General features: G+C 44.8%; 1 protein-coding gene across 1 annotated transcript in view; it reads left to right on the forward strand.

Moving 5' to 3' along the window:
- MAML2 (mastermind like transcriptional coactivator 2) overlaps window positions 1-19,542 on the forward strand; it is a 346,468-nt gene that overhangs the window by 227,302 nt on the left and 99,624 nt on the right. The window contains exon 2 of the mRNA XM_042958055.1: window positions 6,981-8,507. Coding sequence (XP_042813989.1) covers window positions 6,981-8,507 — 1,527 coding nt within the window. The remainder of the gene's footprint in view (window positions 1-6,980; window positions 8,508-19,542) is intronic.

Raw genomic sequence — 19,542 nt, forward strand, 5'->3', positions numbered from 1 at the left:
CAAAAAAAAAAAAAAAAAAAAAAAAAAAAAAAAGACGTTCCTACTTTTTCTTGAAAGAGTAGAAGCATAAGTTACTGAAAAACATACAAGACATGTGCCCTCACTTTCTTCCAGCCCTAGTGCTTTCACTCATATAGGGCATGGAGTAGAGCTGGGGCTAAGAATTACTCCCCAGCTTTGGAGTCCCTTCAACAGGCCCCACAAGAGCAAGAGTCTGTCACAAAGCCTCATGCGCCTCTGCCCTTTTTGTTTATACATGGGTGACAATGTGGTTACAGTTCTTGGGGCTTCACATTCTTCTGACTTCAGGGTTCAGAAGAACATGATCACTCAAGCAAAACTCCAGCGGAACCATTAAATTGCTTGGGAATTGGAAATAAAAATGTTCCCACAGCCACAGCCTTCTTCTTACCACTGTTTTACTGCTCAATAGTTAGAAGGATCCAGTTTTCCAAGTTCTGAGATCAACCCACCAACTGCTGTGTGAACACCTGTGATTGTGGTAGGTACTGAGAGGAACCCAGTCAAGCATAAGGTACAATGCCCACCCTCGAAGAGCTTTAAATCTAGTTGGGCAAACCTAAGTACTATGCACACAGAAGACAATACCTCACAATACAAGGTAGCTCAGAAATCTACAAGGGCCAAATAAGAAGTGGGAGCTTTTGCAAAAGCCTCAAAACCCCATCTAGTTAGTCTGCGGCAAGAGAGTCAAGGAGGAATCGACTCACCTCCTAGTACTGTGTTGAGCTGGAATTTACTGTTCCAGGATCCCAAACTTTCTTACATTAGGAATCAACTCAAGAGTCATAAAGCATTTGAAGGATTGGTCTATCCCCACCCCATCACTAATCAGCCGTGAGTAAAATGGCCTGAGGAAAGTTTACAGAAGATGGGACCAAGATATTCATTCACTTGAGTATCTCAGAAGCGGTAAATTCAGTTCTTATGCTCATGCCCTGCTAAGAAAGAAAGAAATCTACTTGGGGGAAAAAATGTGACCTATGGACTGAATTGTTACCTTTGTGTGGCATATTCCTTGTTTCTAGGGCAGCCCAGAAGACAAAGAACACATTTATTTTGTGGAAGAGGATAGGGAGCAGGGCAAGAAACAGAAACTAGGGGATTGCACAATAATGGCATTTTTAAGTCCCTCCAGGAAGTTTACATTTCGAGTCCTGTGGAAGAGCAGAGTACAGCTGTTCAAAAGGAGAGTATACTGAGGGACCCCGGCCCCAACGACGCCATGTGCCGGATTTCCGTCAGCCACAGGCACCATGTCCGCACCTCCTTCTCCAGCTCTTGGGGCAGGCCGGTCACTCTGTCAGGACCTGGCCCTGAGCAGGCCTAAGCCTTCCCCCAGCAGAGACCACAGGCCTCAGATAGCATCGAGGTGTTCACAGGGAAGAATCAGAACAAGGAGGAGTGAAAGGAAACAGGCTGCTGGATCTCAGCAGAGTGCAGTGATTTAGTATGCAAACCAGTCCAGACTTGCTGTGTTGAAATCATTCCCCAAAGAAACCCTTTCCTTGAATGGCCAGTGAAAGGGTGATATTATAATCTCACAAACTCAACGTAACAAGTTTGGGGTGCAGATTTATTGTACAAAACTAAAACTGCCCCTTAGTCTGTCTTGGTGATGGAAAAAGTGTAAATAGTAACATGTAACGCTCATTTGAAGCCTTTCCATCCCGCCACTAGCTTAATCATCTGTGTATTTCCTTCAGGCCAAGGGCGATTTGATAGGATATGGTGCAGAATTCTCTCTGGATGCCTACTAAACCTTTCAGAATGACCAAGAGACCCTTTGTCTCCTCCCTTTCTTCTACTGGAGCCTTGAGGGTGATGTCCTGAGCTTTTTACTGTCAACCTCCAACCAGTGATGTCACCATTTTTTCCCTGCTGTCCGTCCCCGCGAGTCCCAAATGCCCTTACCCTTGCCCTGTGTGTGCAATACATCTTCGTTCTGTTACCCTTTGGTCTTGGTTCTCTGTGCCCGCTGTGTCCACAACAGTGTCAGCATGTGGCAAGTGGACGGCTGAGAGGAAAGCAAGTGGGGGTGGTTAGTGATGAAGAACGAGGACTTTGGAACCAGACATCCCTGGCTTGGCACCCTGCCTCCGTGTCATTCACTGTGTAATCTGTCAGGAGCCGCAGTCTCTTCACTTCTAAAATGAGGATCAGGATGCACGTTCAGAGAGCTGTGGGATGATTAAACTAGACTCTATGCCACTCGTATTTTAAGAGTACCCATCTTAAAATACCCATCCATACACAGCGAGTATTAGGTAAGAACCTCTGGTGGGTCTCCGGTGTTCTTGTTATTGAGGGCCCCTCCTTCTCCCTCATGCAATTAAAAAAAACTTTTTTAAGTTTATTTGTTTATTTTTGAGGGACAGAGAGACAGAGACAGAGACAGAGAGACAGAGAAAGAGTTTGCACAAGCAGGGGAGGGCAGAGAAAGAGGAAACAGAGGATCCCAAACAGGCTCCATGCTGCCAGCACAGAGCCTGATGAGGGGCCCGAACTCACGAACCGTGAGATCATGACCTGAGCCAAAATCAAGAGTCAGATGCTCAATTGACTGAGCCACCCAGGCAAACCCTCCCTTGCACAATTTAAAAATAATATTTGATGACTCTGTTGATGTAAAGATAAATATATTATTGCTATGTGTTAAAACATTTCTTCAACCTAAAATTTCAGTTTTTCTTCTGTTTTTAAAAGAAATGCAGGGGCACCTGGGTGGCTCAGTCGGTTAAGCGTCCGACTTCAGCTCAGGTCACGATCTCACGGTCCGTGAGTTCGAGCCCCGCGTCGGGCTCTGGGCTGATGATGGCCCAGAGCCTGGAGCCTGCTTCTGATTCTGTGTCTCCCTCTCTCTCTGACCCTCCCCCGTTCATGCTCTGCCTCTCTCTGTCTCAAAAATAAATAAACGTTAAAAAAATATTTAAAAAAAAAAAAAAAAAAGAAATGCAAGCATTTTTGTGGGCCCCTAAGACTACCATGGGCCTTGGGCACTGTCCTGACAGTGTCTAATGGGTAAGTCAGCCCTGAGTAAGAGATCTATTTGTGGAGACTCTTCCCTCTACCATTTCGCTGTTATTAACTGCTTTCTGGAAGTTGCTGGTCCTTTCCCCAATCCCGGCTAGCCCAATCACTCAAAAGTTCCCAGTGTGGAGCTCCTAACTCCCCTAGGCCTGTCCCTCCTTCTCAGTTTAAACCCAGCTCTTCATTCCTCCGTTTGAGTCTCACTTCTTGGGACTATTCTTGGCCTGTAAAATAGCAATGATTTTTCTGATGAACTATTTCTCACTAAGGTATTAATGACTAAATGGGCTCTTTCTCTACTCCTTCTAGAATATTTGTATTTTGTCACAGAACTTTTAGAGACTCTATACCGTAATTCAAAGCCATATATCTGTTGGAGAAATTTTAATGCAGCAAAGGAAATACGTCAAAGTAAAGGTTGAACTTGGAGAATCATTGACTGTATTGTGCCAGTAGTTTGGTATCTACTGGGGCTGTGCATTTGGTGGGTCTTGGTGACATAATTTGATTAGAAAGTTCTATGAAGCAGGACACAGACTGTCCCCCAAATTCTCTCGGTAAAGTATGGAGTCCTGAAGGAATGTCTTTGATCTACTGGCACAATGCAGTCACTTAAGGAGGACTTCTGCTCCCCACTTAAAGTCATCCATCCAGCTGTGCTGGTCCTGACACCACACATATGCCTAAAAAACTATTCTTACTCCCTCAGTGCCTGTAATTTTCTAGGTCTGGGCAGGAAAGTGTTCTAAGAGATAACACTGTTTATAAAGGATACCACTGATGCCATTTACTACACAGGACAGGCTCTGCTGTGGAGACACTTGGTTTGATTCCTGGCTTTGCTGTGTGTTATTTGCGTAACCTTGAAGTCTCAGTCTCCGCACTTCTATTTTCTCATCTGTAAAACTGGGGACGGGGAGGGCGCTGCGTAGGAAAGATATCAACTTCATGGAGGTGTGGTGACGATTCTTAGTTGTCGTGAGGATTATCCATACAAAGAACTTCCCATCATGCCAAGCACACACGCCCTCAATAAAGGGCTATGCTATCGTTATTATTATTATTACTATTATTATTATTACCGCCACCACCGCTACCACAGCCAGCGCTAATTCTGTTACTGCGTCTCCAATCGGGATGGCTTAGAGAAAGTGCCCTGCTGCTTCCCACTTCTTAGGGAGGGGCCCGAGCAGTGGGAGAATCTGGCAGAACAGGTTCTTTCAAAGCAGTGGAAAATAGATCAAAGGCAATAACCCAAACCTGGAAAAAGAGTGTACTCCTTTGTTTGTTCTTTCCTCGTTATGAAAAAACTTTCAAAATGTAACTTAGGCTGAAATAAACATTGTGGCCCCTCCTGAAGTAACATGGCTGAGCCTCTCTGGTCTGTGTTCTTCCTGACCCCACCGCCCCCTCCAAGCACTGATGGGGGCCCCTCTTGAGTGTCTGCTGAATGCGGTGAGGGCTGACAGTGTCCTTCCAGGTTGCCTATGTTAGTGAGTAGAGAGCTTAGCGGTCAGCAAAACATGCAGGAGACAGTAGAGGTGGCGCAGCGGGGACCTTCACACCCAGGTGCAAATTACGCCTATGTCTTGCTGCAAATTGCTCACCGCCCAAAGTGAAATCTCGCGGGACTTGGTTACGGGACTTGGTTAGGCCCCTTGGCTGAAGATACCAGAAGCCCAGCTTGTATTCGCTCGAGCAAAAAGGGGCATTTATTCTAAAGATTCCACGGTGTACCGAGGAAAACAAGGCAAGAGACAGACAGACCTGGGATTGAAATCCAGCCCTCAAATGTTGCCAAAACTTGTGTCTCCCTTCCCTGTGTTAAGTCTTCTCTCTTTCTACAGACTCACTTCCTCTGTGGCTTTGGTTGACATGTTGCAACAACTCACAAGTTTTATAATGACCATGCAGCCATCCAAAGAAAGCCTGGTCTCACTTTCTCCAATTCCAGTATTCCCATGGAAGGAACTTATTGGCCCAGTTTAGGCCAGGTTCCTTTCTCTGATTACCAATTAGCAATGGGAAAAGGTAAAAACTGGCTATAACAGCATGGAGCATCCACGCTAACTATATTGCACTTGTGAGTGAGCAAAACCACAGATAAGGGATTATTGAAATAGGAATTGATGAACTAAATGACAAGAAACATACTGTTCACATTTGGCCCTGTAACTGCATCCTGGCCATTCCCATATTCCTCATCATTTTACCAGAGATACAGGATGTCTCTGTGTTCACTGCCCTTGGCCTTTTCGTGCTGGGCAGACCCTAGCCCTAAACAAGCTGATTGCAGCATAATATGTAGAAACGCCACAGGCTTTAGAATTACACAGACTCTGAGTTAAAAGTCTACCACTTACTAGCTGTGTGACACTGGGCAAGTTACTTAGCCTCTCTGAGCCTTGGTTTTCTTATCTATAAAATAATAGCTATAAATTAATACAGATCTAATGTTTTTTTGTAAAGACTAAGAAAAAATAACCATATTTAAAGCAGTTGGCATATAATAGATGCTCAGTTAGGTTAATTTCGTTCACTAATTAGGTTACCTAGAAATCTTCAGGAGGGTGAGGGAGTGGTAGTGAGATGGAAGGGAAAGAAAAGTGATAGAATTTTGTATCCGGGAAGTATCCTGCCTCAGGTTTTTTTATAATTATTCTGAACAAACATTAAATAATTTAAGTGGGTCCATGGCACTCGGAAAGCCGCACTTGGATAGATACACTTTAGAGGCAAACCAACAAGGATCTCAAGATCCATGGTGAATGTGTCATTTCTTATTGATTTATTGGTATGATTGTATGGTCCTTAATTCCTTTCCCTATGATATCTAAAGTCCATGTAACACAATCTAATCACTGAGTCAGTGCACGAAGTACTTCAGCATTTTGTTGTTAATGTTGCTGTTTAGAGAGGCTCTCCTCTTTGAGAATGTAGTAAGTCATTTTTTTGTAAACTGTAATTGATTGAGTTCTTACGACAACAACACTGTGCCAAACTTGTACATGCATTGTCTCATTTCTTCCTATGAATTAAGGGCTATCGTCCCCATTTTCCAGATAAAGAAATTGAGGCTCAGATAAGTAAAGTGGCAAGGTCGCTTAGTACTCAGCGATAGAACAGGAATTTGAGCTCCACTCAGCCAGCTCCAGGGCCTGAGCTCTGAACCAGTGGGTAGTACCAGTTCTCTGCACCTTGGTTTTGGCTTTAAGTTTTCGAGACTGGGAGCACAAGAAGTGAATCCCCAGGGAAATCTGTGCTTGGAGCGTCTCGTTTGATAAAGGATAATCTCATGGCTTCCTTGCACCCACACAGCGTTGCTGCACGGGCTTAAATGCAAAGCCGCAGAATTATAGGAAGAAAAATAGTAGAACAGCAGGCACGCTACCTGCTTGAATACGACAACTATTCTGATTATGTACTTGGAGGATAATAGTGATGAAGGGTTTCACCGATGAATCTGTGAAAAGAAGAACCTGGAAACTGGGTCCCGGCTTTCGACTCTTTGGTGTTTCCCATCTTGGTCAAAATTGTGCTCGCTCCCAGTTCTCCGCAGCGGAGTGGGGTTGTGTGTGCATGCGCGTGGAGTATTTGGGCCTGCTCCAGAGAACTCCATTTGGTGATGGGTTGTGGGTATTATCAATAACTCCTGACAATATGTGAAGTATTTTTCATCCACTGACCTGTGTACCAATCGCGGGAGCCGATGGGATCTCGAACCACTAACTGACCTGCTCCTCCAGAAACAGCTTTAATCTGTTTATATTCCAGACTGTGCTCCATTTGTATCTTTTTCTTTTTAATTTCATCCTGTGTATAAATGGGGGGGGGGAGAACCCACTTAAATATTATGTCTCTTTTGACTAAAAAGCATTTCTGGATTAATAGCTCACATTTTTCTTTTTTATTCCCCCTCTGTTTTCCAGCTCCAGGGTTCCTTGAAAAGAAAACAAGTAGTTAACCTGTCTCCTGCCAACAGCAAGAGGCCCAATGGCTTTGTCGACAACTCATTCCTTGATATCAAAAGAATCCGTGTCGGGGAGAACCTCTCTGCAGGACAAGGGGGCCTCCAAGTAAATAATGGACAAAATCAGATGATGTCAGGGACCTTGCCCATGAGCCAGGCACCCCTGCGGAAGACGAACACTCTGCCACCACATACACATTCTCCTGGGAACGGCATCTTCAACATGGGCTTGAAGGAAGTGAAGAAGGAACCAGGAGAGACTGTATCATGTAGTAAGCACATGGATGGCCAGATGACCCAGGAGAATATTTTTTCCAATAGGTACGGAGATGACCCTGTAGAGCAGTTGATGGATCCAGAGCTGCAGGAACTGTTCAATGAACTGACCAACATATCTGTGCCTCCCATGAGTGATCTTGAGCTGGAGAACATGATCAATGCCACCATCAAGCAGGATGACCCATTTAACATTGACTTGGGGCAGCAAAGCCAGAGGAGCACTCCCAGGCCCTCCTTGCCCATGGAGAAGACAGTGATCAAAAGTGAATACTCCCCTGGCCTGACCCAGGGTCCTTCGGGCTCTCCTCAGTTGAGACCCCCATCAGCCGGCCCTGCATTCTCCATGGCCACCTCCGCCCTCTCCACTTCATCCCCAGTCCCTTCCGTCCCGCAGAGCCAGGCTCAGCCGCAGACAGCCTCAGGAGCAAGCCGGGCCCTGCCGAGCTGGCAGGAGGTGTCCCATGCCCAGCAGCTCAAACAGATCGCTGCCAACCGTCAGCAGCACGCCCGGATGCAGCAGCACCAGCCTCCCAGCTGGTCAGCCTTGCCCTCTTCCGCCGGGCCATCGCCGGGTCCATTCGGGCAGGAGAAGATCCCCAGCCCTTCTTTCGGTCAGCAGCCATTCAGCCCGCAGAGCTCCCCCATGCCTGGGGTGGCCGGCGGCAGCAGCCAGTCGAAGGTGCTGGCTAACTACATGTACAAGGCCAGCCCGTCGGCCCAGGGCGGGCACCTGGATGTGCTCATGCAGCAAAAGCCTCAGGATCTCAGTCGAAGTTTTATTAACAACCCGCACACGGCCATGGAGCCCCGTCATGGCAACACTAAGCCTTTGTTCCATTTTAACTCAGATCAAGCAAACCAGCAGATGCCTTCTGTTTTGCCTTCCCAGAGTAAGCCTTCTCTCCTACACTACACCCAGCAGCAGCCGCAGCAGCCGCCACAGCAGCAGCAGCCACAGCAACAGCAGCCTCCGCAACAGCCGCCACAGAGCTCGATTGCAGCTCAGCCACAGCCGCAGCCGCAGCAGCAGCCACAGCCGCAGCCGCAGCCGCAGCCGCAGCCGCCGCCATCCCAGCCTGCCCAGCCTCTGTCAAGCCAGCCTTTGCTAAGGTCACCCTTGCCTCTTCAGCAAAAGATCCTGCTTCAGAAAATGCAGAACCAGCCCATCACAGGACTGGGGTATCAAGTCTCCCAACAGCACAGACAGGTAAGGCCGTAAGTTTGCTACTCCAAACACGGAGGACCCAGAGACCATTCAGCTTGGTCATTACGCTTTGGTTGCCGCTACCTTTGTGTGGGGACAGAGTCAAGACCACAAAGACGGGAGTGGTCTTGTTGGATTCCCAGGAAGGCCTCATGAAGCCTGGCTCGCTTGGGGCATCTGGAGGCAAGAGTTAGTATTTCCTTGTAGGAACAGTCACTGCCATTGCGATCTGCAGTGACCAAAGTCTCTTGCTGATTAAGAATGTTGCATTATAATTCATGCCTTTAGTGACATGTCCAGTTGCCCATAAGTTTCTGATACGCCCAAGTGTTTATTCATCCGGTCGGTGAATCGGTCACGAAGCGGACGTGAACATCGTCCTGAGTACCTGCCATGTGCAGGCTGTTGTGGTTATGCGGGTATTAAAATATTGAATATTGAAATAAGCCCAGACACAGCATTAAGAATATGTAATGGCCAGTATACACCACACCAACTGATGAAACGTATAAATGCCCAACCCATCATAATAGCTGTGACTCCATGCTGGTGCATTAAATAAGGCATGGGCCCTGTCTGCAAGCACATTCTGTGGAGGGAAACAGGCCTTAAAACTACCATTTTAATACTATGGAAAGGGTAATAACATGATAGCCCAGTGGTTGGGTGTCTTACCCTGCAAGGGAAAGTGTTTTGGAGAAAGTAATGCCTGCGTTACATGTAAAGGATGAAATCGTCATCACTACACAAACGAAAAAATATCTGTGGTTACCTTATATCCTGTGATTAACATAAAGCAGAAGTTTTATTCTGCCCCAGACATGAATAGGAGGAGGAGATAGCTCTGTGCCTCCAGAGCACATATTGGTGAGTAAGCTCAGATCCCCAGGGAACTTGAGAGAGGAAACTCTTCCTGGAAGGAAGGAAGTCTGAATGTTGCTTTGTGCGTGTAATTTGACAGATCTGCACTGGTTTCCCAGCACAAAGACAACACGCTCCATGTCAAATCAGTATGTCAGGATAGTATGACAGCACTGAGCCTAATTCCAGTCACATTCTTAGAGTAGTTTTCATGGCGACTGCCCGGAAAAGAATACCACAAGGCACCACAGGCTGTAGCCAAGCTCACCTTTGCCCTAGATGTGTGCCAGGAGAACCCTGGGCTCAACTGGGATTCGAGAGCTCTGCACCAAGTAAAGCTTGGCCCTCTTAGCCACTTAAGAGGTGTATGTGGGGTGCAGCGGGCGGGGGTGGGGGTTAATTGCAGTTGACGAGGAAGGGACCTGAGGAGATTCATGAGTATATTTTCAGAGTTTCTTCTTAACGCAGGTAATTTGGGGATCATTTATAAACAAACGGTATTGTGGAACTACTTCCTAACAGCATGGATAGCCTTTGTAGTTTAGACGAATCTGGGTTCAGATTCTTAGTCTGACATTCCCTAACTGTGTGACCTCAAGCAAGTCACTGGACCTCACTAAGCCTGAATTGTCTCACCTGTAAACGAGGCTGATTAACAATATATCCTAAGATTTTTTTAGAATAAAATGAGATAATTTTGGCAATCGTGATAATCGTGGAAAGGACCACATATGACATCAATATTTTTTGACAAGTATTACTCTTATGTAGGAGATGTACTGGAGTAAGTCTCAAATTCTAACATAAACAGTTTTAGAGGAATAAAAGAAACCTATCCTTGATTCTTCACTTGATCTTAGCCAAAAGGCCGAGAAGCAATATCCTTGATTCTTTTATTGTCCAGCAGTATGGGGAGTGGGGAGCGATTTACCCTCCCTAGGCCCAGACTTCAGATCATAAAAATGGAAATAATAAGGAAGGAGCTAAATAATAATTTATAGTTAATAAAGGTAGTATCTGTTATGTACCCTGTATGGCATGGCATGTGTCTCTTTTACTTACAGTATCTCATTTCACCTATATGAAGGAAATACCGTTATTTGCATCTTACAGGTGAGGCAATTGAGGCACAGAGGGGTTAAGTAACTTTTCCAAAGTCACACACTCTGCTACTCTAAAGTAGCAGAGCCAGGAATCCGATGATCTACTTTGAAGGCTGTACTTTCAGCCACTAGGCTCTACAGCTCACAGGTAGGATTTGTTGGGAAATGAATGACCATTTGAGGGTCACGGTGAAATTCTGAGAAATAATATTTCTTATAATATTGAACCATTTTTACATAATCTGCGGAGTAGATTAAGTCCTTTGGGGAGAAAGAAACTCTTCATCTCCAACCTTCAAAGCTGTTAAAGAAAAGAATAAAAAAAAAAAATGTCTGCATGACTGTTGACCCTCCTGAGGGTGAACATTATGGAGCTAACCAAAAAAGGAAATTTACAAGAAGAAACATACCTCTTTGGTGCCCCATCAGCCCTTCTTTGGGAGCTTTCCTGCTACCTCCAATATCCTTGGTCCTGCTCCTGGCTCCATTGCTCATATCAACTGTCTACCACATTCATGACCTCTTGGTCCTCACCCAAGCTTCCAGGACCCAAGCACACCAGTGGGTTCTAATGGCCAAATCAGCAAACATCTTTCAATGCCTTAGATAATAATTAACTTTTTCCAGTGAATGTGCCTCATATGATGCCACATATGGTAAAAATGGAAGCACCATTTCAAGCTAAAGACCCTTCTATACAGGCTGGCCATGGCTACCTATTTACAGCTTTATCCTAACTTTGTAGATTGAATCAAATTGTCTCTTCCTGGTCAACAGTTCTAAGAGGGAGGATTCAGAAATCCTGTGCCTGAGTCGTAAGCAAGTGTACCAGAGCTCCCTAGTCAAATACGTGTTGCCCTTTTAAAAGCATTCACCTTTGGGAGGCTGGACTTATGCTAATAAGGGTGCTATCGTTTAATACAGTTACGGGTTTTTTCCCTCTGGTGATTGTCTTCAGAGCTTTTAGCACATTGAGTGGATTATTACCAGTGCAATAATATTCATCCTTGCCAGGGTGATCTTTGAAAACAGTCGAGATGGGTAAAGCTGCTTTGGGTCAAAACCAAGAAATAACTAATAGGATAGGACTGGATTTAAAGTTTGGTTTGCGAACTTTTTCTGAAGACAAAAATGAAAAATGAGTTCTTCCCAAGATGATAGTTTTGAGAAGCAACTTTCATTTGGATGAGCATATTTTGAAGGCTTTTCTAATTCTTATTGTCTCATCTAGTATATTGCCAATTATTCTCAGCTCAGGCAGCATAGTTTTAACCCCACCGTTTATAGCAGACAGTACAAATATGTGTTCTCATTTCAGATTAGCAAACTCTCTGTAACTCAGGACCTAAGTTATAGGAGGGGAGAGATTGGGAATTAAGCAATTCTCAAGTTTATCAACGAGAGCATCTTAAATGAAAGCACTGGTCATGAATTTTTTCTGCTTGTCATACTCACTTTATGTCAAACATAGGAAGATTTACTATGGGATTTGCTAATTGGAGCCCTTTAGCCTTGGAAATGGTGGAAATCTGGGCTTTGTGCTGCAGGATGGTGGATTGAATTTGTCGAACAGTTGCTTGTAATTTACCCGGTGGAGTGTGCAAAGATGGCCTTCTCTTCACACTTTGGAGCTCTGCACCCAGACAGATCTACATGTTCGGGCAAGGAACAAATTGGGGGGAGGCTGTGCCCCTCTCTCTTTACTGGATACCCATCGCTGTTCTCCTAGATGTGAATGGTGTCTAGGACATGGATGTGACATAATTGAATTGTTGGAGACCTCTTTATTGTGCCATGCCTGGGGTGGTTTCAAGTAATCCCTTCTCTGGAGCCTGAGAGAACAAATGGTGTTTGGTATTTCACAAAATGTCTTCAGTGACTCTGCCCTGCTGATGTTTGGGGCTTGGCAAATGGAAACACCCCCTGGCTATAATTTCCTTCCTTTTCTGATTTGAAGGTTATGGGAGAGGGCAGGAGAAGGATATAATGCATGCAGTTCTGATTTATCTTCAAGTCACTGAATACTTGTTTAAGGTGTGAAAGAGTTATTGGTTCACTAAGGCTCATGAGAGTTTAATCCAAAAGCTCTAACCTTTTGAACCAAAAAGTGATCTTTTTCAGAGCTGTATAATCAGACACTTAAAAGTGTAATTTTTTTCTAACATTAGATCCATGAAACTCGAGTGAGTTCTATATTTGGTCTAGAATTATCCCATCTCTAAAAATTCTGAGAGGGAATGCAGCCAGTGAATGGATGGTTTGTTATGACCGAAACATAAATTTGTACATTTCCTCCTTAGTTTAAAGCCAAGCTCCTCAATCATATATTAAGAATGTCACCCCACTCTCTCTACCTAGCCAAGTTTATCCTTCACTACTCTACATGTCAACCCTTGGTATAAATCAGACAAGTCTAATGTTCTGTCTTCTTCTTAAGGTAATTTTGTATATATCTGATCTTAAAGATGAGCACCCAGTTGAAGGTGAAGGAATCACTGTACCTCTCGTCTACTGACAAATCCTTGTAATTGCCCAGTGAGAGTGCCAGAGAAGAGACAGAACCTTGAATCAGCTGGGAATGCCTTTTCTAATGGGAAAATAATTATGAATTCGATGTTGTGCAACAGTATAACTTCCAAACCACCTCTTTGCTGGGGGCTACAGGTTGGGGAAAGGATCAGCTAGGTAGGCTAGTGCCAGGGTTTGGGTTTAGGGGCTAGAACCAGGTTAAAAGAAGTCAGGAGTGTGAAGGGTCAAATATAAGCCCACCCCAATGTCCTAAACAGCTGGGACACAAAATCAGTCCATATACTCAGAATCCAGGAGTGAGGCCACAAGGTGGAATCAAATCTGTGGTCATGGGTCAAGTACAGACGACATGAAATCTAGAGTGAAGTTGGGATAGAGCCCCAAGAGATTCGAGGTGATTGTTGCAAATGACCCTTGACAATTTGGTGATTTGCATCGTGACTCACTTTGGCTGGGCTGTGCTGGCAAGAGGGACGAACAAGGGCTGGCACAGGCGTTCCGAGGATCGTCCATGGCAGACCAAACACTATGTTTGCATTTTCATCTTGTCTTTGATAGTTTATCATCGAATCTTGGGAGTTGAAAAGAAAAATAAAACTTTGTTTTTAATATTCCCCAAAACTAGCGCAAAAGCTAGGATGCCGACTGAATTCCCAGACACGTGTGCTCCTGTGATTTGTACGGAAGAATCTTGATTGGCAAGATTCGCAGGAGGGATTTTGCATGTGTTTCGTCAGTTTCTCTTAGCTGGTTTGTTGTCTCCGACATTAGTACCAATTCTGTGCCGCATACAAATAACCCAAGTGGTAGATGTTCTCAGCCTCTTTTTTTTACAGGCGAGAGCATGGAGGCTCAATGAGGTTTAAATAACTTAGGACTGCAGTTTGTAACTGGTCTGATTCTAAGCCCAGCATTAATAACTACTGTGCTGCGTACGTTAAGGAACTAGGTAGGCTCACAGGGCCTTTTTCTCATGATGTCTGTTTGAAATTTCATGACTGTCTACATACCCCATTCATTTCCACCTCAGGGAAAATGTAAGGCAATTCTGATGCAGGGAAGGATCTCCAAACAAATTCACTCATCTGAATCCTCAGCTCTCTATGTTTCCTGGTCTGCCCTACCAAGAGCCATAAACTAAAGATCTCCAGCTAAATTGAGTACTGCCCCATTCTGAACTCGACCAATAGTTTTTCTTCATTCATTCAAAAAATATGTGTTGAGTGCTTGCTCTAGGCCAGGCACAGTTCTGGACACTGATGCCACTACTCAGAGCAAAGAAGAAGGCATGATATGGTAAGGGGAAAAAAATAAAATTAAAAAGAAAAGTTTTTAAAAAATTGAATGATCAGAGAGTGTTTTCAAACTGAGCTGTTTTCATCATAGTCTTGCATCTGGGCTAGGTTGATTTGCTGCCGGGCTTCGTGGTGTCTCTGATCCCAGATAAAAATGGAAAATACCCAGGGGAGTGGTATGTGACTCAGTTTTTAAAGGAAAAAGTTGAAGAGTTTGGTTAGCTTTTTTCAATGATAAAGAAAATTCACTCACTTTCTCATTCTTTAACACGATCCAGCAAGATTTAGGAACTGTCCGGGGTCACCGTTAGAGTTTAACAATAGGGTAAAACTGTAACTCGTGTATGCATTCATATGATTACAGTTTATTAAGCACCTACAATGTGCCAGGAATTGGAGATTAAAAGATTAAGTGATGCAAAGAGCCCTCTTTGCAAGATCAGAAAGGCATGGTCCCTCCCCTCAATGGACTTATGATTTGAAAGAGACACCTGCCGCTAATACTTACTGGATTCTTATTGGGTGCATATACTATAATCCTCTCTGTATGTTAATAACTAAGCCCAAATCACATGAACCTTTCCCCTGAGTCTACACGTTCAACTTTGAATGTGTTGTTTTAACCTTTTACAGAGTAGAGCTCTATTTGCTGGATATTCCACTTTCATTTCTATTTTATTTTGTCATCCTAGTATGTAATAGCTCAGAGCACAATAGAGTGAATTGGTAAAGCAACGATTAATTCCTGTATCCCTCAATAAGGAAATAAACACAATAACAAGAAGAGCATGTTAGCCTTGGAATCATAATGCACAGGGTTTAAATCCACACTTAGGGGAATGACTTCTATTATTCTCACTCCAAGGTCTTTGTCAGCGTGTTGCATCCATCAATAAGAGATGTGCATTTAAAGCATTAGTGTGTAATTCAGCCTGTTGAATACCAACTTTCCAACTAGGGGAAAAGGGGGTATGAGGTTAAGAAATAGATCTGATCCTAGAAATGGAAATGCAAGAGGGTTAATGGAAAATCTGACAGATATTTAACTATAATGTGCATTAACGTAGGTGACTCAAACAATCCCCTTTGCACCCATCCTAATTAGTTTTGCCTTTTCTAATCAGATGTCAGTTGTTATCAGTTTGGTGTGCATGTGTGATTGGGGGGCGGGGGATGATTTCTTTTTGTGAAATTGAAAAGAAGCAACAACCCATTTAGCCAGTGCACTAATCAGTAAATTTTCACATTAATGATTAATTAAAGTCACGCACAGAACTTGATATTCAGGAGGTGTTTTTTATAAAGAGTTCTCGGTTTGAAACAAAAGACTGCACAAATGTTTAGACTACTAGGATCAGAGAGATGTAATGTGAGTGAATCATCTTACCCTTTCACATTGTGTTCTAAGCGGGGAAGACCAAACGTACACACACAGAGCCCAGGCAGCGCTCTGGATACTAATTAGAGAACTCTGGCTGCATATTTGCATTTCATGCAATGAATCTGAACAATAAAATGGCACTTTATTCTCCAAGCAATAAACTGAGTAGAGCATAATAGAGGGAAGCCAATGACTACTTTCCTATGCATCCTGCAAAATCAAGCTTCAGGTTCCCTGAGGATGAAAGCATGGGGGTGGTTGACCTGTTTCCCTTTTTTTCTACTGCTAATTCCCTCCACCCTGAATCACTGGCATTTTCCACAGTTTGCTTTTCACAGGAGCTTAAGTTCAGCTCCACCTTTAGGAAACATGAACTTCATAAACAGGGAGCTTTTTTGGCCCTTCTCCTTGGTACTCCACAGGTCTGTGTGGGTGCACGCATGAGTGTGTGGGCCTCACGCTCTGGTCTTGGGCTCACATCTCTGCTCTGTGTCTAGGGGTCTTTGTCCCATTCCCATCCCCTTGGCTGTATCCTCTCCTCTCTTGCCCTTTCCCTACAGATCGGTTTGGAACTCGTCTCTTTCCTCTGATCTCCTTGAGACCTGTTCCATGGCAAGCCGTAAGTGGGAATTGGGGGGAGGAGAGGGCATTTAGCCACTGGAGCCAGTACTGGCCACAAGGATGAAGAGACTTTTCCTGGAAAAGGATCTGTGTTGGGGAGGGCCATGAGGCTAATGATCTGGCAGGCCCATCTCTGTGTCCCACAGGCCTCTGGCACAAAGGAATGAATTACCCATGAGCAAAACATATCCTGAACAGCCTCTAACCATTGTCCCTTCTCACTTCAAGTGCCGAAAAAACTGGCCTCTGCCACCTTCCCGTCTTGCCAACATGCAAGTGGAGTGAGCATTCTACAACAGGAATGTGATCAGGTGCCCGGGGGGCTCAGTTAAGCGTCTGACTCTTGATTTCGGCTCAGGTCATGATCTTGAGGTTTGTGAGATCAGGCCCCGCCTGGGCTCTGCACTGACAGTGCAGAGCCTGCTTGGGATTCTCTCTCACGTGCTGCCCCTCCCCACCCCCAAATAAATAAACATTTAAACAAAGAATAAAAATAAAATAGGAATGTGATCATGTTTGTCACCTGCTTGAGCCCTGTAGATGATCTTCATTTTCTCAGAATAAAATCCAAATCCTCATGCAGCTTATAAAGCCCTACATGACCCAGATCCTGCCAAGATCTACTGGTTTCCTTTTCCAGCTGTTTTATTCCTTGACTCCCACCTACCCATTCACTTGTATTTACCTGCCACACTCATACACACTCTGCACTCTGGCTCCCACCATAAAATATGTCCTCCAGTTCCTGAAAAGTACTATGCTTTCCCTCACCCTCAGGTCTCCAGATATGTTGTTCCTTCTGTTTGGAACATTCTTCTGCTCTACTCGGCCCGGCTAACCTAACCGTACACTTTCTCAGACTCAGCTAAGACATCTCCTCCAAAAGGTTTCCCTGGTCTCCCAATCTGGGTTAGCTCCCATCCTGTACTCTCTGGTAGCCGCTCTCTGGTACTTTCTCTCTTTTAGTAGGTATCAGCCCTCCTATACTTTTGTTCTTGTGTGTATTCCTCAACTAGACTGCAAGCTACTTGAGGGCAGGGATTGTGTCCATCTTGTTCACCATTGTACTCTAACCCCTATCATGGCTACTTTGTGGGAGACACCCAAAACATATTTGTTGAGCAGTGAACAGATGAACTTCACCATTGACCTTCCTCGCCATCCCTTCTTCTGTTCTGGGGACTTAAGGATGCCAACACATCACCCTCTCCTCCTGAGGAGGAAGGAATGGGAGCTGCCACTTCCACCTTCCTCCATGACAAGTCTGCCCTTAAAACACCATTTGCCCATAGACCTGCACCGACAGCACTAGTTTTCAGTAATGCAAGCCAGAGAAGGCACTCTCCCAGCTCCCCATGGGTTAGACCTCTGGAAGGGGATTCTGCAGAGGCTCTCTTGTTGGAGCCTGGAATCACAGGGGTAAGAGTCAACTAAGAGAATTTTATCCACGATATTCCAAATGATTCTTTTCTGTTACAAAACATGTGTGGGACATTAACAGTTTACCAGCAGTGACCAAAACCCAATCCCTACCCATAGGTAATGGACAGAAATGAGATTCTGTAGTGTTATAAGGTTTGTGACAGAAGTTACCATGTGATATTCAGAGACAGAGGCCAAGCTCTTTTGGAAGAGGTCAAGCGGCTCAGCAGGGCTGTACTGTAGGGTATACAGTCAGGAGAAGAGAGAGATGAGACTGGTAAACAGGGGCCAGATCATCAGAAGACATACAAACCATGGTAAAGAGTTTAGAAATTCCTCTTGTATGTGTCATCTTTAAACAGAGGCATAACTTGCACCTACGGGAGGTAGTTGCGTAATTCAAACATGTTGAATGTTAAAGAATCAGATTTGGAAAACTCAGTGTAGTTACAGTACAGAGGACACACTGTGGGGCCAAGGGCAAGGAGATCTTCACAATATCTATATGCCAGGGACATTTTGGATCTGGAATGTGCACGCGGTGTGGGCCCCAGCAGCTTCACCCTTTGCCAACCTCAGAATGTCTCTGCACATTCAGCTGTCCTCTCCCATTCTCTCCGTCACCCCTGTATCCCTAGTATCCTTCAAAAATAACTTTCTGGGCACCCGGGCGGCTCAGTCAGCTAAGTGTCCAACTTCGGCTCAGGTCATGATCTCATGGTTTATGAGTTCGAGCCCTACATTGGTTTTTTAAAAAGTTAAAAAAGGAAATAACTTTCCATCAGTGCTCCTACCCCTCTGAATCTCATTTGCTCAATGACCAGGCTCCGAACCTCTGCAGTCAGTAGAATTCCTCTCTCTCCCTTGGGCCCACCCTCCAAGGTACCTCTACAGATGACACTGGTGACAGTGCTCGCCTCTGCCTCAACACCACCTCTGCTGCTGCCTCTGTGCTCAAGTTACTGCAAAACTTCTTCAATCTCCTTCTCTCCAACTCCCTTGTCCCTCCTAGTAACAGGCTGGACAGTGTGTCTAAGAAATTCTGCCTTGTTCCATGCTCCCCAGGACCAAGGCGAGTGGTTCCAGCCACTTCCAGCCTTCTCCCTGGAATGTGCCCTCACTCCAGATCCAGTCACTCCCCAGGCCTCTACTTCACAGGACCAGCTCTCCTTTCTGTGAATGTCTTTTGCCCAACGATGACCTTTTCCCCCTTGGCTGTGGCATCCTGCCCACCTGCTAGGACAGTTCCAAGGTGTCTCAGAATCCCAGCCTGTGCCCTCACTGCCTATGTTGCTGTAATCGCCCCTCCTCAAGCTGTGAAACAAGCAAAGTTTGTTTCTTCCTCCTCTCGTGTGCACAACATGGTGCCAACACTTTCAGTACCATTCTTATATTGTATTAGCATTTTGTTTTGGTATCTGTTTGGTCCGGTGAAATGAGAATTCCTAGAGGGTTGGGACCGTGGAATTTCTTTTTTCCTCCTCTGAAGTCACAGAGTATTTTGTATCTCTCATTACATTCACTGCTTTCTACCTTGAATCGTAATTAAATTTATACGTCAACCACGACCCTAAACTGCAAGCTCCTTGAGGCCAGAGTCTGTATACAACTTATCTTTGTACTTCCAAGGGCTAACAGAGCACCTGAGAGAAAGTTCCAACATAAGGACACAGAAACAGGAAGAGAGGAGGGGAGAGCAAAAGTAGGGAAAGAAGCTATGATGTGTGTGTGTGTGTGTGTGTGTGTGTGTGTGTGTGTGTGTTACAGGTTGTATGGGTTTGAAATCAAAGGAAAAGAAATAGGGTCAAATAATTTCTGACATCAAT

Source organism: Panthera tigris, chromosome D1 (assembly GCF_018350195.1).
Source record: "Panthera tigris isolate Pti1 chromosome D1, P.tigris_Pti1_mat1.1, whole genome shotgun sequence".
NCBI classification, from domain to species: Eukaryota; Metazoa; Chordata; class Mammalia; order Carnivora; family Felidae; genus Panthera; species Panthera tigris.